The sequence below is a fragment of the Maylandia zebra genome, linkage group LG5, assembly GCF_041146795.1.
Source record: "Maylandia zebra isolate NMK-2024a linkage group LG5, Mzebra_GT3a, whole genome shotgun sequence".
Taxonomy (NCBI): Eukaryota; Metazoa; Chordata; class Actinopteri; order Cichliformes; family Cichlidae; genus Maylandia; species Maylandia zebra.
In genome coordinates this window covers 2,972,765-2,999,238 of record NC_135171.1, presented here as the reverse complement: position 1 = coordinate 2,999,238, position 26,474 = coordinate 2,972,765, and the positions used below count along the sequence as shown (strand labels likewise).

Here is a 26,474-nt window from a genome sequence, read left to right as displayed (position 1 = left end):
GTGACTAAAAGGATAGTAGGCAAGTGGTAGGTGAGGGAATGACAGTTGATAGATGGCTCATGAGCAAGCTGGTTGATAAGTATAGTGAAGAACAAATCAGGCTAGAAAGTTTTAAAGTTTGAAATCCATCCACAATTACCAACTGTAGTCATTGTGAAGCAACAACTGCGTTGTAGTCAAAAAGCCACCACATAGATGTGAGCTAATCAATGTCTAAAATGATTATATAAAGTAATACCTGTTTTTCTTGTGCTTTAGCAAGTTCAGTGAGGGTGGAAGATGAAATTTCTTGAAAGCCCCAAAAATTACTGAAATAAAGACATAAAAGACCAAGTCAGGTCCTGGAAATGTGCAAATAAAGTGTGTCTGTGAAATCTGGTGTGGAAATTCTTCCTTTTAAATGCACCTGGGAAACAGAGATGCACACATAATCAACGTAGTGTTTTTTTGTTATAAAAATGGGCAAGTCAGCATGCAGGTAAACAACATTTGTCAGAGTTAAAGGTTATTACAATCCCTAAGTAAGTAGGGAATGGTTCAGTGTCCTCCTTTACTGCCAGCACTGGGGAAAACTGAATAAGCGCTGCTTCCATGTAGATTGAATGTCTGTCAAATATCCAAGCCAAAACTACGGTCACAGCAGCATGTGGAATGCTAGATATCTAGTTAGCCGAACATATGTATAGTTGGCTAATCTCATCTAATGGACCAAAATAGAGCTTTGACACAAACACATTGTGGTGTATGTGCAAGGTGGTGAGAGAGAGAAAGAGTCTGCCTCATGTTCTAATTGGTTCTTTTTTAAAATTTTTTTTTTTACATATTGTCATATTTTATTCTACAAATTTTCTCACCAAGTTCTTGCAAGCTCTTTTGTAACATATTTGTTTTTATACAGACCTGCAAGCTCTTGACTCTATAAGACCTTTGAAGGTCTGGAATTAAGTCAAAACTCAATTCTTTATAGATAAATAACCTAATTCTAAAATGACATATTAAAGAGTCCACATGTTGTGCAGATTTGTACTTAAGTCACTGTTTTGTTAGGTTTAGGCAAAAAATGTCATCCTTTGCAATAAAAAAAGAAAAAAATCCTATCATGTAATTATAATAATAATAATGGATTGCATTTATATAGCACTTTTCAGGGCCCTCAAAGCGCTGTACAATTTCACTATTCATTCACTCTCACATTCACACACTGGTGGAGGCAGCTACAGTTGTAGCCACAGCTGCCCTGGAGCAGACTGACAGAGGCGAGGCTGCCATATCGCGCCATCGGCCCCTCTGGCCAACACCAGTAGGCGGTAGGTGAAGTGTCTTGCCCAAGGACACAACGACCAAGACTGTCCAAGCCGGGGCTCGAACCGGCAACCTTCCGATTACAAGACAAACTGCCAACTCTTTGAGCCACGATCGCCCCCGTTCTATTATGTTAATTATTATTTAATTAACATAGAAGTCCCTGTGTGTATCAAGAGTTGATGTTAAAGTTGTGCTCTTGTAAAACCTACTTTAAAACAAACTGATCTAATGGTTTGCAAATTTATTGCAGGTGTTCCTGAAAAGTGACCGTGTGTCCCGGATGGTGCAGAGTGGCGGCTGCTCAGCTAGTGACTCTCGGGAGGTTTTTAAGAAGCACATAGAGAAACGTGTGCGCAGCTTACCTGAAATTGATGGGCTAAGCAAAGAAACAGTGCTGAGCTCCTGGATTGCTAAATTTGACACCATCTACCGAGGTGAAGAGGACCCCAGGAAACACCAGCAGCGTGTAACAACCAGTGCTGCCTCTGAACTCATCCTTAGCAAGGACCAACTATATGAGATGTTCCAGCAGATCCTGGGTATCAAGAAGTTTGAGCACCAGCTCCTTTATAATGCCTGTCAGGTCAGTAAATTAACAGATTTTGGGAAAATATAAGTTTGCTGTTGTCTATAATTTAACTTCCACCTGTTTAGACCTTACTGTTGAATGTGGAATGTTAGTTGGTGAGGGTGGCCATGCCAGAAAAAGAATTGAAAACCTTTGTTTTTGAGATCTGGAAACAGAAGTACTGATTTTGAAACAATTAGATCATATAAGGTCACGAGAACTAAGGTTGTTGAGTAGTTCAGTCAAAAGATACTTGCTTAAACAGTGCCTTGGAACTTCTGGTAACTTGTAACTTAATGCAAATAACTCCACAAAAAAGTAAGCCAGAAGAAGCTGTCTTTCTTTCTCTGGGAATTTAATATTGGCAGCTGTAATGACAAGACAAAAGCAAGACATGATCAGTGAAGGCAGACAGGCATCATCACAGTCATCAGTTTTTTTAAGAAACATGTTTTTTTCACGTTTCCTATAGCTTTAGTTTAGACAACCAAGAGAGCTTGTACTAAAGTCCCGTTTCCATTAGTAGATACTCAGATCGACTAACCACAGATTGCCACAACTTGACTCGGATCAACTGGTTTTCCATTACAAAAAAGTAACAGTCATAGCATCATTGACTGTTACTTCCATACAGAGATGATCCAATATTAAAATGATAGTTATTGCATCCCTGCCATCACATGCATGTGAACTTGAGTGACATCTCATTCTTAATCTATAGGATGTAATATGCCCCCTCTCTGGGGCTGGGGTTGGTTGATGATCTGGTTATTGAGTTGCTGCTGGCTGCCCCAGAGAGTGGAAGGATATGTGTCTCTTTGTGCAGTTGTGAGTGTGTGTGTGTTGTCTGCGTGGGACTAGGCCTGGGTGTGGGTCTTCCTGAGCCTTAGTCCCTCTTTGACATTGTTATTGAGGGTGAAATAATTCCCCTCCCCACTGCTCCACACTGGTTGTTGTTCCCCCTGGGACTTGGGCACTTGAGCCCCTTTATCCATTAGTACCTACTCGGATCGACTCACCGTGGATCGCCACAACTCAACTTGGATCGCCTGGTTCTCCATTACAATCCAGTACTATCTTATGTGCATGGTTGTCCTCAAAGCAACGCTGATGAGCGTCCCATGACATAATTAGTACAGTAGCTTGCAAAAGTATTCGGCCCCCTTGAACTTTTCCACATTTTGTCACATTACAGCCACAAACATGAATCAACTTGATTGGAATTCCAGGTGAAAGACCAACACAAAGTGGTGCACACGTGAGAAGTGGAACGAAAATCAGACATGATTCCAAACATTTTTTACAAGTAAATAACTGAAAAGTGGGGTGTGCGTAATTATTCAGCCCCCTTTGGTCTGAGTGCAGTCAGTTGCACATAGACATTGCCTGATGAGTGCTAATGACTAAATAGAGTGCACCTGTGTGTAATCTAATGTCAGTACAAATACAGCTGCTCTGTGACGGCCTCAGAGGTTGTCTAAGAGAATACTGGGAGCAACAACAAAATTATTGAAAAATTTAAAGCGGGCTTAGGCTACAAAAAGATTTCCCAAGCCTTGAACATCCCACGGAGCGCTGTTCAAGCCATCATTCAGAAATGGAAGGAGTATGGCACAACTGTAAACCTACCAAGAAAAGGCCGTCCACCTAAACTCACAGGCCGAACAAGGAGAGCGCTGATCAGAAATGCAGCCAAGAGGCCCATGGTGACTCTGGACGAGCTGCAGAGATCTACAGCTCAGGTGGGGGAATCTGTCCACAGGACAACTATTAGTCGTGCACTGCACAAAGTTGGCCTTTATGGAAGAGTGGCAAGAAGAAAGCCATTGTTAACAGAAAACCATAAGAAGTCCCGTTTGCAGTTTGCCACAAGCCATGTGGGGACACAGCAAACATGTGGAAGAAGGTGCTCTGGTCAGATGAGACCAACATGCAAAACGCTCTGTGTGGAAAACTAACACTGCACATCACTCTGAACCATCCCCACTGTCAGATATGGTGGTGGCAGCATCATGCTCTGGGGGGGCTTCTCTTCAGCAGGGACAGGGAAGCTGGTCAGAGTTGATGAGAAGATGGATGGAGCCAAATACAGGGCAACCTTGGAAGAAAACCTCTTGGAGTCTGCAAAAGACTTGAGACTGGGGCGGAGGTTCACCTTCCAGGAGGACAACGACCCTAAACATAAAGCCAGGGCAGCAATGGAAAGGTTTAAAACAAAACATATCCATGTGTTAGAACGGCCCAGTCAAAGTCCAGATCTAAATCCAATCCAGAATCTGTGGCAAGATCTGAAAACTGCTGTTCACAAACGCTGCCCATCTAATCTGACTGAGCTGGAGCTGTTTCAAAGAAGAATGGGCAAAGATTTCAGTCTGTAGATGTGCAAAGCTGATAGAGACAGACCCTAAAAGACTGGCAGCTGGAATTGACTCAGGGGGCTGAATAATTACACACACCCCACTTTGCAGTTATTTATTTGTAAAAAAATGTTTGGAATCACGTCTGATTTTTGTTCCACTTCTCACGTGTGCACCACTTTGTGTTGGTCTTTCACCTGGAATTCCTTTTGTTTTTGGTTTTTTTGTGTCCCGTCTGGCACTGTAGCAATCAGAATTATTGTCTGAAGGCCAAGAAAAATGCCCAACAGATTTACTTTCCCAAGTGGGCCTTTTGCTATACTGGTCCACTTGATTGTCATAGTTTATTTGATCTTTATTAGTTATTTTTATTCTAAGTTATTGTAATCAGGCCAGACTGGAGTCGGGGACGGGAAAGAAAAACAAGAAGAAAAGTTCAGAAGAAAGTTAACAGAAGGAGAGGGAAAGAAAAAGGAGAAAAGAGATAGAGAGAAAAGACAATGAAAATCTGCTTTATTGCTTTTTTTTGCTTTTCCCCCCCTCTTTTCCTGGATCATCTGTTGAGAAAAAAGAAAACAAGCAGAAGAAGACTAGAGCAATAGAATAAACAACATCATTATGATCTATGGGAATATAACAGTAAATACTAAATGTTAAACATTATTGTGCAGCACATAAGATCGACAGCGCACAGTGTGCTTTAAGGTAGGAGCCAAAAAGGGTGTAGTTTGTGTGTGTGAGCACCCGTGTGTACATGGGCGATCGTGGCTCAAGTGTTGGGAGTTTGCCTTGTAATCGGAAGGTTGCCGGTTCGAGCCCCGGCTTGGACAGTCTCGGTCCTTGTGTCCTTGGGCAAGACACTTCACCCGTTGCCTACTGGTGTTGGCCAGAGGGGCCGATGGCGCGATATGGCAGCCTCGCCTCTGTCAGTCTGCCCCAGGGTGGCTGTGGCTACAATGTAGCTGCCATCACCAGTGTGTGAATGTGTGCGTGAATGGGTGGATGACTGGATATGTAAAGCGCTTTGGGCTCCTTAGGGACTAGTAAAGCACTATATAAATACAGGCCATTTACCTGTGAGCATGAATGTTTTTAAAAGGTTCCTACATGTAATGATCTGCTAGAGGGTGTGGGGAGCCACAGCCCTGTCCACCAGGTTTCACGTGGAATTCAAATAAAAGTTATTCATGTTTGTGGCTGTAATGTGACAAAATGTGGAAAAGTTCAAGGGGGCCGAATACTTTTGCAAGCCACTATATGTGACATGAAGGCTACAAGAAAGGTTGATGTCAAAGTGACGATATATCTGGTGCTCGATCTGTGGCTTTTCATCAGACTTGGAGACCACGGTGTTGTTGTTTTTTTGTAGCCAGTTCCTTCATTTCAAAAACGGTGGTTTTAATTTTCTTAAATGAGAGGCTCACATGACTCATCGAGTAATACCACTGACCAGCCAATCGGTGGCATGCAGTCTGACGATGTCCCATTTTATTACCTACTCAGATCGTGTGGAACCCTGGCCGAGCAGATACTACCACAGTACCTTTTACCAGGTACTAAAACCTAATGGAAAACCCCTAAAACTGTGGCAAACAATGCCGAGTCGATCTGAGTAGGTATTAATAGAGTAGACGATGGCACGGCCACATCAGGACATCCAGACACCTTCCTGACCGCTCCGGACTATGCAACTTTTTAGCTTTTTACTTGTTTATTACGTTGTTATACATTCCAGGAACTTCTAGTTTTATAGTTTATGACAGCAGATCCCTTCTCAACATCGGTAACAAGTTTGCACATGTAAATTTTGGACACTTTTAAATCCCACCCATCCTGGCCGACCGAGATACTACGCAACGCGGCCAACAACAATGGACAGGACGTTCACCCGAGGCGCAGAACAAAGAAAACGCGCTGGCGTTCGGAACAGACTGAGACAGCAGGTGCACCGTGCACCACTGTCTCTGTTGAGTGTAGTTGGAGAACAAACTACACTCAACAAAAATATAAACGCAACACTTTTGTTTTTGCTCCCATTCCCCATGGGATGGACGTAGAGACCTAAAATTCATTCCAGATACACAATATAACCATCCCTCCCAAACAGTGGTCACAAATCAGTCCAAATGTGTGGTAGTCGGCACATCTGCTATATTGAGATAATCCATCCCACCTCACAGGTGTGCCACATCAGGATGCTGATCTGACATCATGAGTAGTGCACAGGTGTACCTCAGACTGCCCACAACAAAAGGCCACCCTGGAATGTGCAGTTTTGTCTCACAGCAAAATGCCACAGATGCCACAAGCAATGAGGGAGCGTGCAATTGGCATGCTGACAGCAGGAATGTCAACCAGATCTGTCGCCCGTGCATTGAATGTTCATTTCTCAACCATAAGCCGTCTCCACAGGCGTTTCAGAGAATATGGCAGCACATCCAACCGGCCTCACAACCGCAGACCTCGTGTAACCACACCAGCCCAGGACCTCCACATCCAGCAGGTTCACCTCCAAGATCGTCTGAGACCAGCCACCCAGACAGCTGCTGGAACAATTGGTTTGCACAACCAAACAATTTCTGCACAAACTGTCAGAAACCGTCTCAGGGACGCTCAACTGCATGCCCGTCGTCCTCATCGGGGTCTTGACCTGACTCCAGCTCGTCGCCGTAACAGACTTGTGTGGGCAAATGCTCACATTCGATGGCGTCTGGCACGTTGGAGAGGTGTGCGCTTCACGGATGAATCATGGTTCACATTGTTCAGGGCAGATGGCAGCTGAGAATGTCCCAGTTCTTGCATGGCCAGCATACTCACCGGACATGTCACCCATTGAGCATGTTCGGGATGTGCTTGACCGGCGTATACGACAGCGTGTACCAGTTCCCACGAATATCCAACAACCTCGCACAGCCATTGAAGTGGAGTGGACCAACATTCCACAGGCCACAATTGACAATCTGATAGACTCCATGCGACGATGTGTTGCACTGCATGAGGCAAATGGTGGTCACATCAGATACTGACCGGTTCTGGGTCCCCAGACCCCCAATAGCGCAAAAAACTGCACATTCCAGGGTGGCCTTTTGTTGTGGGCAGTCTGAGGTACACCTGTGCACTACTCATGATGTCAGATCAGCATCCTGATGTGGCACACCTGTGAGGTGGGATGGATTATCTCAATATGGCGGATGTGCCCACTACCACACATTTGGACTGATTTGTGACCACTGTTTGGGAGGGATGGTTATATTGTGTATCTGGAATGAATTTTAGGTCTCTACGTCCATCCCATGGGGAATGGGAGCAGTAACAAAGGTGTTGCGTTTATATTTTTGTTGAGTGTAGATGATCTGAGGGCAAGAGTCACCTTCCAACGTGACATGAGGGACTGCAACATTCTGTCCTTCACAGAGACATGGCTGACCCCCACCATGCCGGACCAGGCCAAAACTCCATCGGATTCATTCTTCATGCTCCGCACGGACAGAATGGTGGAGTCGAACAAAACAAAAGGTGGAGGAGTGTGTTTCTTGTTAAACAGAAAGTGATGTGACCCCAAGAGCATTTCTACTCTCTCCACCGGCTGCTCGCCACTTCTGGAATACCTGAGCATTAAGTGTTGCCCTTTCTAACTGCACAGTGAGTTCACCTCGGTAATAGCTACAGTGGTCTACATCCCACCCCAAGCGGACACAGCTGGTCGGCCCAATCAGAAGCTACGCTACAGGACGCGCTCAACGACGTAGACTAAGACAGTAAGCTTTGTAAACCGTTCCCAAACCAGAAACCGTGGGTGGGCAGATCGATCTGTGCTGCAGTGAACGCCAGGACCACCACCTACAACACGGGTCTCACCACTGGCGATATGAGCACCCACAAACCGGCCTCATACGGCGTGCGGCGCGCGGTGAGGGATGCCAAACGCCTGTATCAGGAGCGAGTGGAGTCTCACTTCAGCCGGGGCGACACACGGAGAATGTGGCACAGACTACGCACAATCACGGATTACAAAGCCAGGGACAATGCGCCGACCAACGCCCACTCTGCATTCTCCAACGAGCTGAACCAGTTCTACGCCCGTTTTGAGGTTAGCCAGGTGGCTAATTCTAACGACTGACACATATAGCTTTGCAAAAACTGCATAAAAAGCACTTGCAGCAACAAAAACATAATATTCCAGAAACACAGTTTGCCGAGCCGATCAGCTGTTTGTAACACTTCCTACGTCCATCAGCGTGAACTATCGCATGTCTTCCATGTCCTGCCCGAAACTGGAAGTGACGTCATTTTGCGGATATGTAGTTTTTTTACAGTGTTGTATGTTGGAGCAGCGATTTATCGGCAGCTGAGAGGAAGAGGCTGGATAAACTCATCAGGAAGGCCAGCTCTGTTCTGGGATGCACCCTGGACCCAGTGCAGGTGGTGGGAGACAGAAGGACTCTGGCCAAATTAATTATGAAAAATTAAAAAGGGTAAATTTAACTAGGAAGGAATAAAATATAAATTAAGGTTAAAAATGAAATAACTGTACAACACAATTTAGAATGAAGGGTAAATTTAACTGGGAAAGAATAAGATAAAATATAGAAATTAAAGTTGAAAATAAAATAACTGTACAACACAAATTAGAATGAAGGGTAAATTTAACTGGGAGAGAATAAGATAAAATATATAAATTAAAGTTGAAAATAAAATAACTGTACAACAAAATACACAATACACAGTATAGAACTATATAAGAATGTATGAAGAAATATAAATAAATATATACACAATAACAGCAGCTGTACAAGTATTAACTGGAAATGAAGAATATAATGTCCAGTGTTGTGCAATCCACATTATGTCTTGTGCAGTGCAAATATGCTTAAAGTGATTTAAGTGATGAAGTGAAAACAAAGTCCAGAATGTCCAGTGTGTGTGTAAGAACTATATGTGTGGGTCAGTACTGTGTGGTGGTGTGATTGAGAGACCGTATCGCCTGCAGGAAGAAGCTCCTCCTCAGTCTCTCTGTGTTGGTCTTCAGGGAGCGGAATCGCTTTCCTGACCTCAGCAGAGAGAACAGTCTGTTGTTGGGATGGCTGAGGTCCTTCACCATCTTCCTGGCCTTGGTCCAGCACCGCCTGCTGTAGATTGAGTGCAGGTCAGGGAGCTCGGAGCGGATGGTGCGCTCAGCTGACCGCACAACTCTTTGTAGAGCTCATCTGTCCTGCATGGTGCTGTTCCCGAACCAGGTTAAGATGTTTCCCGCCAGGATGCTCTCTATGGTGCACGAGTAAAAGTTCCTGAGCACCTTGAAGGGCAGTTGGAAGTTTCTCAAGCGTCTGAGGTGGTAGAGACGCTGACGGGCCTTTTTCACCACGGTATTGATGTGACAGGACCATGACAGGTCCTGCGTGATGTGAACTCCGAGGTATTTGAAGCTGTCCACTCTCTCCACTGGGCACTCGTTGATGACGGGGGTCTGGTAGTTCCTCTCCTGCTTAGTGCTGAAGTCCACTATCAGCTCCTTTGTCTTACTGACGTTTAGAAGGAGGTTGTTCCTCTGGCACCAGTTCTCCAGATTCCTAATCTCCTTCAGGTAGGCCGTCTCGTTGTTATCAGAGATCAGGCCCACCACGACGGTGTCATCAGCAAACTTGATGATGGTGGTGGAGCTGGTAGTGGCCACACAGTCATATGTGTACAGAGAGTACAGCAGGGGGCTCAGAACACACCCCTGGGGGGCTCCAGTGCTGAGAGTGGTGGAGGCTGAGACATGTCCGCCCATCCTTACTGCCTGTGGTCTGCCAGTTAGGAAGTTGGAGATCCACTGACACATAGATGAGCTGAGTCCCAGATGCTCCAGCTTGGTGGTGAGTGTGGAGGGAATTATGGTGTTAAATGCAGAGCTGTAGTCTATGAAGCGCATTTTAACATAACTTCTAGTGTCCAAGTGAGTGAGTGATGTGTGGAGGAGATGAGAGATGGCATCGTCTGTGGAACGATTTGGACGGTAAGCGAACTGTAGTGGGTCCAGTGTGTCTGGTAGTGAAGAAATGATGAAGTCTCTGACCAGGCGTTCAAAGCACTTCATCACTACTGAGGTGAGGGCTACAGGGCGATAGTCATTGAGAGAAGCAGGGTGGGGTTTCTTCGGGACAGGAACAATGATGGACTCTTTGAAGCATGTGGGGATCACCGACTGAGATAAAGAGATGTTGAATATCTCAGTGAACATAGGAGCTAGCTGGTATGCGCAGTCTCTGAGGATACGACCTGGGATGCCGTCTGGTCCTGCTGCTTTCCTGGTGTTCACTCTCTTGAAGGCTCTCCTTACTTCATGCTCGGAGATGACGAGCACGTTTCCGGTGCTGGCAGTATCTTCCTGTCTGCAGCCGTTAGCGCCGCTAGCACTAGCATTGTTGGAGTCCTTAGCTACAGCCTCGAAGCGAGCATAGAAAGTGTTCAGCTCGTCTGCCAGAGTCACGGCCGCGTTCGTCATACCGGTTGTTGGTGCTTTATAGTCCGTTATTGTCCTTAGTCCCCGCCACAGGCTCCTAGAGTCACTCTGTTGGAGTTGTGACTCTAGTTTCCTCCCGTAGCGCTGCTTCGCCTCTTTCACCGCCCTCCGCACATTATATGATGCGGCTTTGTACGGGTCCATGTCCCCCGTCGTGAGTCCCGTGTTGTAGGCAGCGGTGCGGGATCTCAGAGCGTCACGGATGGTTTTATCCACCCACGGCTTCTGGTTGGGAAACGTTGTGATAGTCTTTGTCTCCACGGTATCATCCGCTAGTTTCCCACTAGTTAATAACTGTACAGTACTCTGTTTCTAGTAACCATTGTCCTTAATGTAAATATGTAAGAAGAAAAGAAAATGTGTATGTTTCTGTCCTGTGTACTGTTTGTTTGTATATGTGTCTTTCTGGCTGCTGTTACAACCAAATTTCCCCTTGTGGGACAATTAAAGGATTATTCTATTCTATTCTAAAAAAATACTTCAGTAAAGTTTGAAATACTGATTCAAAAGTAAGAAAATTACAGGCTGTGAAAAATGTAAGGTTTTGGAGGATGTTTTTATTTTCATGCAAAGCTACCCGAACCTTGTGCTATATTAACATAATGATAAAATATTTTCAGTAGATAGGAATACAAACTTTAAAAAAATTCTAATTATACTCTAATTATACTCAGCCTGAATCTGAAGGGGAAAAAAAAAATCTATTTTCTGTTGCCTACACAGAGAGTCTTACTTTGCTTCTAAATGGGAAAATGTATACAGTCAGGGGTTAAAGTGGGATTCAGCCATTGGGGGAACCCAAAAAATCGTTGTAGTGGCTCAGTGTGGGGTAGATTTTCTTAGTGTACAGGCTGTGATCAGCTGACCTGCTGCTCTTTGTGGATGTACACAACTTAAATCAACCAGATGTGAGCAGATGTTTCTGTTTTTCTAGGTGGTATAAAGTTGGTATGAAGGTGGAATTCAGTCGTTGGATTTAAGCAGCATCATCAGCTAAAAGTCACATGAATCTCTGCTGCACTTGATGTAATATAACTCTGACCATGAAACTACAGCCAATGTGGAGCAGTCACACACTGTTCTTTACAGCAAAATAGCCTATTTATCTGGCAGGGTAGCTCTTCATGCAGTATTTACAGAGCAGTTAGTGTACCTCAGATTGTTTTGCAACAGGTTTCACAACATGAAAAAAACAATGTCACACGTACACACCTAATATTTGAAATAAAAACTTGAATGTAAGCTTTAAATCTGCACATTATGGAACACCACTGAGCAGTCTTTACCTTTAAATCTAAGCTCTCTTCTTCCTCTCCTGTCCTGTCTTTCTTATCTTTCTACATCTCTGAGTAAAGTTATTTCTCACTCTTTTACGTCCCTGTGAAATACAGAAGCTGTACCTTTGGGTACCAATACCGCTGACTTTGGCACACATCTTCTCTTTTTATGTGACATTCTCTGGTGATTATCCTTCCTCATGTGTTAACTTTCTGTTATCATCACTTACAGTGGGGCAAAAAAGTATTTAGTCAGCCACCGATTGTGCAAGTTCCCCCACTTAAAATGATGACAGAGGTCAGTAATTTGCACCAGAGGTACACTTCAACTGTGAGAGACAGAATGTGAAAAAAAAATCCATGAATCCACATGGTAGGATTTGTAAAGAATTTATTCGTAAATCAGGGTGGAAAATAAGTATTTAGTCACCTCAAACAAGGAAAATCTCTGGCTCTCACAGACCTGTAACGTCTTCTGTAAGACGCTTTTCTGTCCCCCACTCGTTACCTGTATGAATGGCACCTGTTTGAACTCATCATCTGTATAAAAGACACCTGTCCACAGCCTCAAACAGTCAGACTCCAAACTCCGCCATGGCCAAGACCAAAGAGCTTTCGAAGGACACCAGGAAAAGTATTGTAGACCTGCACCAGACTGGGAAGAGTGAATCTACAATAGGCAAGCAGCTTGGTGTGAAAAAATCAACTGTGGGAGCAATCATCAGAAAATGGAAGACATACAAGACCACTGATAATCTCCCTCGATCTGGGGCTCCACGCAAGATCTCATCCCGTGGGGTCAAAATGATCATGAGAACGGTGAGCAAAGATCCCAGAACCACACGGGGGGACCTGGTGAATGACCTGCAGAGAGCTGGGACCAAAGTAACAAAGGTCACCATCAGTAACACACTACAACGGCAGGGAATCAAATCCCGCAGTGCCAGACGTGTTCCGCTGCTGAAGCCAGTGCATGTCCAGGCCCGTCTGAAGTTTGCCAGAGAGCACATGGATGATACAGCAGAGGATTGGGAGAATGTCATGTGGTCAGATGAAACCAAAGTAGAACTTTTTGGTATAAACTCAACTCGTCGTGTTTGGAGGAAGAAGAATACTGAGTTGCATCCCAAGAACACCATACCTACTGTGAAGCATGGGGGTGGAAACATCATGCTATGGGGCTGTTTTTCTGCCAAGGGGACAGGACGACTGATCCGTGTTGAGGACAGAATGAATGGGGCCATGTATCGTGAGATTTTGAGCCAAAACCTCCTTCCATCAGTGAGAACTTTGAAGATGAAACGAGGCTGGGTCTTCCAACATGACAATGATCCAAAACACACCGCCCGGGCAACAAAGGAGTGGCTCCGTAAGAAGCATTTGAAAGTCCTGGAGTGGCCTAGCCAGTCTCCAGACCTCAACCCCATAGAAAATCTGTGGCGGGAGTTGAAAGTCCGTGTTGCTCGGCGACAGCCCCAAAACATCACTGCTCTCGAGAAGATCTGCATGGAGGAATGGGCCAAAATACCAGCTACTGTGTGTGCAAACCTGGTAAAGACCTATAGTAAACGTTTGACCTCTGTTATTGCCAACAAAGGTTATGTTACAAAGTATTGAGTTGTATTTTTGTTATTGACCAAATACTTATTTTCCACCCTGATTTACGAATAAATTCTTTACAAATCCTACCATGTGGATTCATGGATTTTTTTTTCACATTCTGTCTCTCACAGTTGAAGTGTACCTCTGGTGCAAATTACTGACCTCTGTCATCATTTTAGGTGGGGGAACTTGCACAATCGGTGGCTGACTAAATACTTTTTTGCCCCACTGTATGTTAATGGGTCGATTTTGACCCATGTATTAAATCAGCTATAAAATACACTAAATCAAAATGAAACCAAATCAATTTAATTCATGTAGCACTTTTACAAACAACAACTGTTGACCAAAGTACTGTACAATAGAATAATCAGATAAAATTTTAAATGAAAGCAAAATCAAGGAAATAATAAGAATAAAATAATGACAGACTCATAGAGACTTAAAAGTTAAGGATTAAAAATGGGTCTTTGGACGAGTTTTAAAAGTATCCAGAGTTGGAGAAGTCCTGGTATATATAACACACACGTGGCATTCTTTCTACAATAGAAATCAAATATTCTCCCATATCTGTTGCAGATGTTCCCATAAATGTGGACCTTGTAGGCCGCTTTGCTTTCACTCTTCTGTCCAGTTCATCCCAAACCAGCTCGATGGGGTTTAAGTCTGGAGACACTGCTGAACACGCCGTGTTTTCAAGCTCACCTTCTTGTTCTTTTTTCCTGAGGTAGTTCTGGCATAGATTGGACTTATGTTTTGGGTCATTATCTTGCTGTAGGATGAACCCCTGACCAACTAAGCATGATGTTCCAGAATGCTGTGGTTTTGGTTCAGGGTGCCTCTCACTATGTACAAGTCACCAACCCTGGATCCAGCAAACAGGCCCGGACCATCACACTTCCTCCTCCACGCTTGACAATTAATGCCACACATTGTGGAACCATCCTTTCACCTACTCAACAGAGATCCTGCATGATGAACCAAAGATTTCAGATATTGATTCATCAGTCCATAACACCTTCTTCCAGTCTGCAGTAGTCCAATGGAGGTGTTTCATGGCCCAGGCAAACCTTTGTCTTATTCTGACATCTTACAATAGCTTTCTTCCTGGCACTCATCATGTCAAACCTGTAGCTCAAAATCTTCTCTTCACAGCTGAAAATGAGACTTGCTTACTATGACCACTATTAAGCTGTGCTTGAAGCTGTTGTCCTGTGAGCTGTCTGTTAACTCTCTGATTCAGCTGTGGCTTTGGGTCTCTGAGAGTTTTCCAAAGTTTCTGAGTGGCTTTTGCTATACCGATCCATTTAATTGAGAACATTTATTCGATCGGTTTAAACTACGTTTCAGAGCAGTGTTCTGAAACATCTGCACTTTGGGAGCTCAACACAGCGTCAAAATGTCTGTTTTGACCTTCCCATCTCCACCCAAGACACATATATGAAGAATGTATCAATGGATAATAACTACCTTCCATCACCCATATGGAATCTGTCCTCTGTTATTACCTGGGAACCACTGTGACTACATTATGTTGCACATTTTTAATCTCCTTACTCCCCCTGGTACTCAAATTTCCCTTGCTCCAGACCCATAGTCCCACTATTGACTGGGCTAACAATAAGGTTACTTCTTGGAGTTTGCACTATCATCAGTATTGTTTACCCCACGACTGGGTGATGAATGAGAAAATGGCTTTTAAAGCCACCTTGGTCACTTTGAGTACCCACTGATGCTTTTGGCCTCACAAATGCCCTAGCCGTGTTCCAGTCCACAGTAAATGACATCCTCAGAGAGGTTTCCTCAATATCTTTTTCAACCAGACAGGACAAAATTTGGTAGACAGAAAGTGGAGGTCATATGTGGAGAAACAGATCAGACACAGATCCCCCTCAGGTTAGTTTGTATTAAATAAAAACTGTTTCTGCAGCAGATTATGACCATTTCAGTTTTTAAATATTTTTTCTAAAATTTCCAAGACACTAATTATAATAATAACAATAACAATGATAACAAAAAATCTATTATTTTTTCCATTATTGGATAAAAATGCATAAAGGCAGAAAACTGCTTTAATCTTCCCAGCTCCCAGTGATCGAATGTCAGCAGTAACTGACAGATGACAGCCTTCATTTCTCTAAAAGAAACAGCTGCCAACCACTAAAAGAAAAGTGCCTGGCAGTGTTTTTTGTTACAGAAAGAGAGTTAACTTCAACTCTGAGTCAGTTACTGGTAGTGATGGGAATTCCGGCTCTTTTTAGAGAGCTGGGGGTTTTTTTTGGCTCGGCTCTCTAAAAAGAGCCGGCTCTTTCTGCTCCCAAGCAGCTCTTCAGGTTTTTTTGTTGCTTTAATAAATTTATTATCAACAACAATATAAAATAGGATTCAGTGCATGAATAAACTTCCTGAATCCTCAACAGAATTTTTTTGGAAATCAAGTGCAATGATTTTGTCCAGTTCTTCATCAGTTGAGTTCTGTCTTGCTTGGATCAAAGACTTCTGCTAAAACTGTCTCATAAAGCTCTGGGTTGGTTTATGTGCTTGTGGTGGTATACTGCATGATGCTGTAGATACTGCAGCAGAAGCAGCAGCAACAGTTACAGTAGACACACTGGCACCTTCATTAATATCACACTCAACTGACTGTGTTTTATCTTCCCATTCCCAACCGGCTCTATTTGATATCCTTTTCTTACAGACTCTACACGCTGCCTTTACATTGTCAATAAAATTGAGATGGTTCCAGATTTTGCTTCTTTTCTTGGTGTCACTCATTTTCATTACTATACCTTTCTAATGTGTTGATGTTGTCTCTTGCTGTTGCCCCTGGCTCTTTCCCTTTCTCCCTCCTGCTCTGTTTGTGTGCTACTGCTGCTGCGAGTGTACCTACCACCCCTCCCCTCTCTGCTCATCACAAACACAAGGCTCACATGCAGTGTGAAGTGAAAAAAAAAGCGAGAGAGAGAGGGTGAGAGAAAGAAAAAAAAAAGAAACACTTCAAAGAGCTGTTTCATTTGCGACCGACACATCACTAGTTACCGGGGTAACAGTCTGTGTTCTGATTACATTTAATCTTAAAATTTCTTCACAGATTTTGATTTAGTCATTAAATGCAAACATTTCTGTAAATGGCTTGGTTCTTATATATCATTTTTCTACTACGAGCAACGTGGTTTGTATTCCTCATTCACCCATTCATACAAGCGTTTTTTTTCTGTCCTTAAGTGGTTTCCATCAAACACTCACATGCATTCAGTCAGCACTGGCAGGTGCTCTGCTATTTATTTATGTGTTACCATGTTGAATCATAGTACCAGGGCTCCGCTAATGATAATCCTTTCTTACTCTGTGCACACACAAACACACTTTGTTGAGTGAACAAACTCAAGATTCAAGATTCAAGTTTACTGTCGTGTAACTGTCGTTACTGTGTAACAAATGGTTACACAGAGCAATGAAATGAAATCTCAGAAGTTACTGAAGTAAGTCTGTGAGTTTCCTGTTCCTGAACAGCGGATCGGTTGTTGATCTCAGATTTAATCAACTCGGAGTTTAATGTTACGTTTTTTCCACGTGCTTCCTCGAATAGAGCATAGAGGTGTTTGTTGAAAAAAAATCTGCCAACAGTCAGTCTGTTACTCTAGTGACTGACTCTGAGTTTCTGATCCATAAAGACGGTTAACATCAACTCTAAGTTTCTCTCATCTCAGTGTTAACAACTTCAGAGTTTTTAGCTAAATCTGTTTCCTGGAATAAGGCGCACTTAAGAGGAAACAACAACACAACCCCCTAAAAAGGTTTTGCAACTGATGACTGTTGTGAAAAAATAAGCATTAGAGCTTTGGAACTGATTTTCTGAGATTTTGAAAAAAATTAAAAAACATTTTTTGCAAATGGGTACGGCAAAAGCAGTCTTTACACCACCATTATATATAAACAAACAACCTTTGTCTGCACAATTGTTTTCTTCTGTGAAGTTTCTTTACACAGTCACTTAGGCACCAGCCTGATAATAAAGACATCGGCCCCAGCTTATAGCTTTCAGATGTTTTCCTATCTTTGCACACTCACTGTTTGTACAAGAAAGCTAGAATATATAAATGCAATCATATGCAGAGGGTAAATGAGTTGAAATAAGAAACTTCTTATGATACTTAAACTCTTCAACTATATTTGAAATAACTATTTTAGTAAGAAAATAGTAAAAGTTTTTACTATGGGTGATAATTTCCTTACGGATTATTGAAATATTCTGATTCCTATTTATCTCAGATCATCCAGTCCTGCTTGACCATCTCCATTTTGCATAAAGTGTTAGTACCACTTTCTATTAATTGATTAATTGATTAAAACAAGCATCAGGAAGTCTGTAATGTACTGGAAACACATATTCAAAATGTTAATAATTATATTTAAATGTACAACACATATGAATACATTAGATTGGCGTAGGCGTGTAGAGCACCATCTTTCACATCATACTTTAGACGTGGATGGCAGCAAATAATATGGTAAATATATTTCAGGTAGGGACAAAAAAGTGGTGCAATTTTAAAAAAAAGTCCAGTACACAAAAATAAGATGCTATCCATGTTCTCGTGCTTGTTCAATTCAGGGTTGTGGGGGGCGCAACACCATGACCCTGATCCACCTTCATCATTGATTGACCCCTGACCATCAAAAGATCAAGCCTCTCAGCTGAAAACTGGAATATTCAATTTTTGGGCAAATATCTATGTCTTATTTGAAACTATAACTAACCACATCAAGTTCTCTATCCATATTTACAATAATCAGAATCAGAATCAGAATCAGAAACTTTATTGTCATTGTCATGAGAACAACGAAATGAAGAATGGTCCCCGATCATTGCATCATCCCTAGCAATATCAAAATATAAATAAAACAATAAAATTCAATAAATAAAATAGATAGAATACTTAAAATACTAATAAGATGTAACAGTAAAACATTCACATACATTCCCACACACATGCTTCAGACCGTGCATAGATTAACACAAGAGTGGCGTGATGGACATTTTTTTGTAGTATTCAGATGTGTTATTGCAGTTGGATAACAGCTGTGTTTGAGTCTATTAGTCCTTGCTCTGATTGCCCTGTACCGTCTGCCTGAGGGCAGCAGTTCGAACAGGGAGTGGCCAGGATGTGAGGTGTCTTTTATGATGTTTTGGGCCTTTTTAAAACAGTGGGCGTTGTGTAGAACTTCCAGTGTGGGGAGAGGGCAGCCAGTGATCTTTTGGGCGGTGTTAATGATCCCTTGGAGTGCTTTCCTCTGAGCCCCTGTGCAGCTAGTGTACCAGATGCATATGCAGTAAGTTAGAACACTCTCAATGGTGGCTCTGTAGAAGGACACCAGCAGTTTCTGTGTGATGTTATTCCTCCTGAGAATTCTCAGGAAATACAGTCTCTGTTGGGCCTTTTTCAGCAGCTCGGAGGTGTTCACACTCCAGGAAAGGTTCTCCTCTATATTGACTCCCAGGAAGCGGAAGCTTGCCACCCTTTCTACACAGTCCCCATTTATGAATAGTGGTTGGATCTCTGCCTTTTTCCTTCTGAAGTCTATTATGAGTTCTTTGGTTTTTGAAGTGTTGAGGAGGAGGTTATTGGCCTTACACCATGACGTCAGCTGCTCCACCTCGTCTCTGTACGTAGACTCGTCTCCCTTGGAAATGAGCCCCACCACTGTGGTGTCATCTGCAAATTTCACAAAGATGTTGCTGTGGTGGCGAGGAGTGCAGTCGTGTGTGTAGAGAGAGTAGAGCAGTGGACTGAGCACACAGCCCTGGGGTGAGCCAGTGCTGAGACTCAGGGCTGAGGATGTGTGATGGCCAACTCTGACTCTCTGTCTACGGCCCGAGAGGAAGCTGTTGATCCACATGCAGGTGCTGTATGGAAGCCCCAGGTCTTGTAGCTTGGCCACCAGTTTGTGTGGAAGGATGGTGTTAAAAGCTGAGCAGTAATCCACGAAGAGCATCCGCACATAGCTACCATGCTCTTCCAGGTGAGTTAATGCAGCAGGAGTGCTGTGGCTACAGCGTCTTCCGTGGACCGGTTTGCTCTGTAGGCAAACTGGTGTGGATCCAGGCTGCGGGGCAGGGCTGCTGTGATGTGTCTGCGGACCAGCTTCTCAAAGCATTTCATTACCACTGGGGTGAGTGCCACCGGTCTGTAGTCATTCAGGCCGGTGATGTGGGGCTTCTTAGGCAAGGGGACTATGGTGGAGGACTTCAGGCAGAGTGGGACAGTCGCCTGTGCGAGGGATTTGTTGAAAATCCTGGTGAAGATCCCAGCCAGCTGTTCTGCACAATCCCTCAATATTCGACCTGGCACACCATCAGGACCTGCCGCCTTCCTCGGGTTAACAGCCTGCAGCATGCGCCTCACCTCGTGCTCTTCCAGGGTGAGGGTGGTGCTGCTATGGGTGGCGTGTTGCTGCTGTGGCTCCAATACCTCCGGTACCCTGGTCTCAAAGCGGGCGAAGAAGATATTCAGCTCCTCTGCCAGCTCCAGGTCACCGTCCGCAGCTCCGAGATTGATCTTATAGTTGGTTAGGTGCTGGATGCCTTGCCACACCTGCTGGCTGGTATTACTCTTCAGATGGTCCTCAATCCTCCTCCTATAGTCCCCCTTTGCCTCTCTGATGCCTCTCTTCAGGTTGGATCGGGCTGTGGTGTAGTAATCCCTGTTGCCAGACCTGAACGCAATGTTCCTCTCCTTCAGCAGCTGCCTGACCTCCCGGGTCATCCAGGGCTTTTGGTTGGGATAAGCCCGGATCCGTTTGACTGCTGTAACAGTGTCTATGCAATGTTTTATATAGCAGAGGACACTGTCTGTGAACATTTCCAAGTCCTGATGTTCAAAGATATCCCAGTTAGTCCTGTCAAAACAGTCCTGCAGCTGCTGAGAGGCACCCTCTGGCCATATGGTAATATTCTTTGTGATGGTAAGAGCAGTTTTCTTGAGGGGGGCATATGCAGGGATTAGAAACAGTGACAAGTGGTCAGACTGACCCAGATGTGGCAAAGGTCTGGCCCTGTAGCCCATTTTGATGTTGGAATAAACTTTGTCCAATAATGGTAAGGTCACGACAATCTTACTTTTATGCAACCTTAGTTTTTAGAAGTACTCTAAGTATTTTTAGGTAAGCTAACTTTAGCTACTAACCTACTGTTAGCTACACTGTTAGTGGTGTAAGTTGTGGTATGTGGTATAAGTTGATTCCAAATGTATTGTTATAATCCATTGGTTTATGTAAGCATGGCTCTACAAGGCAAGCCAAAATGGAGGCAAACGGTGGCTAAAGTGGAAACCTGGCACCCTACTTCTTCTTTGTCTTTCTCCAGGGATAAAATTGAAAGTGCAGACTCCCAGTAGGCAGTGTTATGGAAATTTTAACAATAACCTGCAACGTACCCAGTGAGCGTTTTGAAATGACTTAATAAACATATTGCAATATGGAGAGACCCACTCCAGCCAAACACTAGGGTGATCTCTGAATTGTGGCCACTGCCCTTACACACACAGACACAGACACTCTTAAACAAAGAACATTCCACAGCAGATCATATATCCTCATCTCTTCATTCCAGCTCACCCTTGACCCTCTCCTGGTCTAAGAAAGATAAACTGTCACCAACTGTCACCTCCTTTACAACAGGATGTCTGGAGACCCTTAAGTCTTCAATGGGTTCACTGTGAGAAGGCAATAAACCTTGTGGCCCACCTGATAACATTTTACATGCATACAACTGGTGTCAAGAGTGATTATTCTACACTGAGTTGAGAAAGTATTACTACTATTAGTGATGCGTTTAATACATAAAATAAAGAGATTTCCAGTACAGCAGCAGTCTGCCACCTACTGGCAGCCAGTTCTTTGCACGCTGTTTTTATTTATGCTTATTATACAGAACCTACCACATGTGTTACTAGATAATAATCACACACTTTTTTTAGTTTGCTTTAACAGGTTATTAATGCTATTAAATAGAAACACTCAGGTTTTGCATTTTGCAGCTATATTTCCTGCTTATTACACAGAAACTACCAGAGGTAATTGAGTGGGAATAACTTAGAAAGTACCACATTATTACGTTCTAGTTTCCTTTTTGTTACCCTACAATTACCACTTTATTACCAAGCTGTATGTCCACATTGTTACCCCCAGTTTTGGGGCTATTATTATCCTATTACATAAAGTTCATAAATAATATTACTCAACCGTAACCGTTGTTGCTACCATGATATTACGTGGATATTACATGGTTATTACTTTGTTAATTGAATAGTAATAACATAGAAATTACCACATCATTACCCACTTGTTTCCCCCTTGTTACTCTACCATTACCCCTTTGTTACCAACTTTCAGGCCTGTTTTTTCACACCAAATGTAATGCAATGTTTGTACATGAATATCTCATAAACTACATTTTCAGTGGTATTTCTTACTGTCAAAATTAATCACAATCTGTCATTTAGATTTTGAAGTACTTAAAATATGCATATGTCCTATATTTGAGCACATAAATAAAAAAAAACAACTTAAAATTGTAAAAATCTATGACCCATTAGCGAGCCTGATTCTGATGGAAGTTTCTTCCTATAAAAAAGGGATTTTTTCCTTCCCTCTGTCGCCAAAGTGCTTGCTCAAAGGGAGTCATGTGATTGTTGGCATTTCTCTGTATTATTGTAGGGTTCACCTTAAGCCCACTGTTGTTTTGACTTGGCACTATATGAATAAAATGGAATTGAATTGAATTGACCTACTCTACCTTCCTACTATTTTGAGACCTACTGCCCTGGAAGAGTCTGATAATCCAGTGCAAACACATGCTGTTAGTGGGATTTAGCTGGTTCTATATTGCCCATAGGTGTGAATGTGAGTGCAAATGGTTGCCTGTCTCTCTGTGTTAGCTCTACAATCTTTCTAGGGTCTACTCTGCCTTTTGGTTTCCTACTTTCCTACTGCCTCTCCCAAAGCTTGTCCCGCATGCTGTTGTATTTCATATTTGTGATTTGTACATTGAAGCAAAACTTCAAATGGCAGAAATGACAGTGTTGTTTTAATTATTTTTTATCAATCCATTTACATTTATTTATTTAACGAGTGGGGCTGATGATTACAGTGTGTGAATGTGTGTGTGAATGAGTGAATGACTGAATGTAGTGTAAAGGGCTTTGGGGTCCTTAGAGACAAAGTAAAGCGCTATACAAATGCAGGCCCTTTACCAGGTCATTTACCAGTCCTGCAAGGTTACCTGGGGCCCTGGCTTTTATCAGAGGAAGTATGGTAGACATTTGGAGGGCTTTGAGGCAGTTAGTACTGAATAAATCCCCTCACCTATTTTCTCCATCTAAACTTTCAGTCATTGAACTACAGCGCTGACATTTAACTAATATTCAAACACTGTTTTCTTTATTCAAGATAATTTAATTAATTTGCACCGATTATTTCCTAAATTGAAAACATTCTAGCTACAGAGCACACTGCCCAATATATCTCGCGTGCCATGCCATGCCAGTTTTATTGACTTCACCTGTCAGTGGTCATGAGGTTGTGTCTTATTAGTGTACTTGGGAGTTTTTTGTTTAAAAAGAGCAATATGCACAATATGTGTAATATGTTTCCCCAGCTGGACAACCCAGATGAACAGGCAGCACAGATCAGAAGAGAGCTGGATGGACGACTTCAAATGGCAGACCAGATTGCTCGGGTAAGACATTTGGATGGTTGAGGAGATTAATAATAGGGTTAGGATAATAATAATAGGTCAGGATTGACTCTTATTTTATATTTCAACATATGATATAAATACAGACATTTTTCCTCAGTTAAATTTTTACATTTATATAACATTTATTAGAAATGAGCAGCACGGTGGTTTGGTGGTTAGCACCATTATGTCGTAGCTGGAAGGTTCAATTCAATTTTATTTATACAGCTCCACATCACAACAACAGTCATCCTAGGGCGCTTTATATTATAAGGTAGAACCCACATTAATAGATGGTAATAGTAATGGTTCAAATCTGCTAGCTGGCTGGGGCCTTTCTCTGTGGAGTTTATATGTTCCAGCGTCCTCTCACAGTCTGAAGTTATGAATGTTAGACTGACTGGCAAAATTGGCAGTAGGTGTGAGCAGAAATGGCTGTCTCCATTTCCATTTTAGTCCTGTAACAGACTGGCAACCTGTCTTGTACCCTTATTCCTGCCCTGTGATAGCTGGAATAGACTTTATCAAAATTTAACAAATAGATAGATACTTTATTGAACACACAAGGGAGATTGTTGGATCATGTTCATTATTTAATTGGCTGCTTTCCCATTTTTGTCAGTATGGGGGGAAGTTCCCTCGGTTTGTCTCTAGAGAAATGGAGGCCATGTACATTGAGGAGCTGCGATCCTCTGTCAACCTTCTGATGGCAAACCTGGAAAGCATGCCAGTGTCCAAAGGAGGAGAGTTCAAGCTGCAGAAGCTAAAACGAGGCCACAACACCTCCATCATGGACATGGGCCAGGAGGATGAGAATGCGCTGTCCAAGTCTGATGTAGTGCTGTCCTTCACCCTGGAGGTAGGTGGAGAGACCTATGAAACCGTTTGTAGAATGATGTCTTGCTGTGCCATTTTACTGGTGCAAATACAGCAGAGTGCACATAATCGAGAACCAGTTGTTGTAGAGAACCGGTTCCCAGTAGTCTAATTCCTTTGAATTGTTAGTCTGCCTGCCTATCTATCCTGGTTATCAGTTATCGGCAATAAAATATGCGTTAGTAAATTATTATTTTAAACAATTATTTTACTTATTTAAATATTACTATTATTTAACAATTGAATTTAAAATAAAATCACTATTTATAAATCAATTTATATATTTTTATATCAATATTTCAAAACGAATTACTTCAAATGAAAAAATACAATTAAAAAGAGAAAAGAAGTCATTTAATTAAAAACAAATCAAAGATATATTTCTGAAATTTAAAATGGCGATTCCATTTCTCATTTTCAAATCCATTTCCTCACTGTATTTCCCATTCCTGGTATCTCACGGTTTAGCTATTATATTAGCAAATGGATTAGCTTAACTCTAATTAGCTGGATTAGAGCTGCAATGCTAAGAAGTGTGTGTGTGCTTGTATAAAGGCTATTCAGCCTTTTTATTTACACTCCACTCCACTACAGTCCAACTCTATTGATGGGCAAGCGTCATGATGGTTATCAATCTGCCTAGTTAAGTGCGAGGGCCGAATATACATATACATATAAAAAAAATTCCCCACTCGCCCCTGCGGGCAGTCTATTCTTCAAGCTCGGGTCCTCTACCAGACGCTTGGGAGTTTGAGGGTCTTAGCTGTTCCTAGGACTACACTCTTCTGGACAGAGACGTCCAGAAGATGTTGCTCTGATGTTCCTCCCGGGATCTGCTGGAGCCACTCGCCTAGTTTGGGAGTCACCGCACCTAGTGCTCCGATTACCACTGGGACCACTGTTACCTTCACCCTTCACATCTTCTTTAGCTCTTCTCTGAGCCCTTGGTATTTCTCAAGTTTCACGTGTTTCTTCTTCCTGATATTGCTGTCATTCGGAACCACTCCATATATCACTATGGCTGTCTTCTTTCGTTTGTCTACCACCACTATGTTCGGTTGGTTAGGCACCACCATTTTGTCCGTCTGTATCTGGAAGTCCTACAGGATCTTAGCTCGGTCATTCTCTCCCACTCTTGGGGGCGTCTCCCATTTTGATCTCGGGACTTCCAGACCATACTCAGCACAGATGTCTCTATACGTATATATGTCTATATACACTCAACAAAAATATAAACGCAACATCTTTGTTACTGCTCCCATTCCCCATGGGATGGACGTAGAGACCTAAAATTCATTCCAGATACACAATATAACCATCCCTCCCAAACAGTGGTCACAAATCAGTCCAAATGTGTGGTAGTGGGCACATCTGCTATATTGAGATAATCCATCCCACCTCACAGGTGTGCCACATCAGGATGCTGATCTGACATCATGAGTAGTCCACCGGTGTTAGTTTATTTTGAGTTTTTTCCCCAGTTATGTTATGTTTGCGTTCAGCAGTAAAGCTGTTTTGGTTTGAGTTTAAGTTTGGAGTCTGCATCTTGGGTCCTATCCCTGTCCGCACACAGCCGTCACCTAACAGAAGATCGCGACCAGAACATGGACCCCGCAGACTCTTTTTCCTCGGAGTACAACACTGAGATGGAGCGGATGGTGAGCCTGCTTGACCGCATCGCCCAGTCCCCTGATTTAAGGACCATGGCAGTGGGGCTGAGTGCGGTGGAGGCCATCATTCGCTTTAACCCCCGGCTTAGCCAGTTTGCTAAGGACACTAAGTTGGACGACACCATTACTGCCTGGAGAGAGCAAGTCAAGGCTGGTGAGCTTGCTCTCTTACTCTCTACATCTTCGCCACTGTTACCCCGGGACAACACACACTCTCCTTCTGTCTCAACATTGCCACAGACTTCCTCTCCCTCCCCACACCAGCTGGGTTCTCGTTCGCCTGCCTTTTTCCTGGCAGCTATGTGGTCGGAGGATGAGGAGGAGGTCTCTTTTTCTCCACCGGTTCCTGTTTCCTCATCCCGAAGGAAACGGCGTTCTGGCCGCCGCCACAACAGAACTGTTGAGCATTCTGACTCTGGACATTCTGACATCACACCCACTTCATCTGTTCTGCAAACTGGTTCCGCTGGAGGGTCCGAGGGGCCCGTTCAGCCACCCGTCTCCGCTGGAGGGTCCGAGGGGCCCGTTCAGCCACCCGCCTCGTCAGCTGAGGGTCCGGGAGGACCCAGCCAGCA

At 43.2% G+C, this 26,474-nt stretch overlaps 1 protein-coding gene across 3 annotated transcripts in view; it reads left to right on the top strand.

Annotated features, from left to right (window-relative positions):
• Positions 1-26,474, top strand: part of cadpsa (Ca2+-dependent activator protein for secretion a) — a 348,666-nt gene that overhangs the window by 69,887 nt on the left and 252,305 nt on the right. For all 3 annotated transcript variants that reach the window (XM_076883644.1, XM_004572172.5, XM_076883645.1), the window contains exons 3-5: positions 1,556-1,888; positions 23,273-23,353; positions 23,976-24,212. In XM_076883644.1, coding sequence (XP_076739759.1) covers positions 1,556-1,888; positions 23,273-23,353; positions 23,976-24,212 — 651 coding nt within the window. The remainder of the gene's footprint in view (positions 1-1,555; positions 1,889-23,272; positions 23,354-23,975; positions 24,213-26,474) is intronic.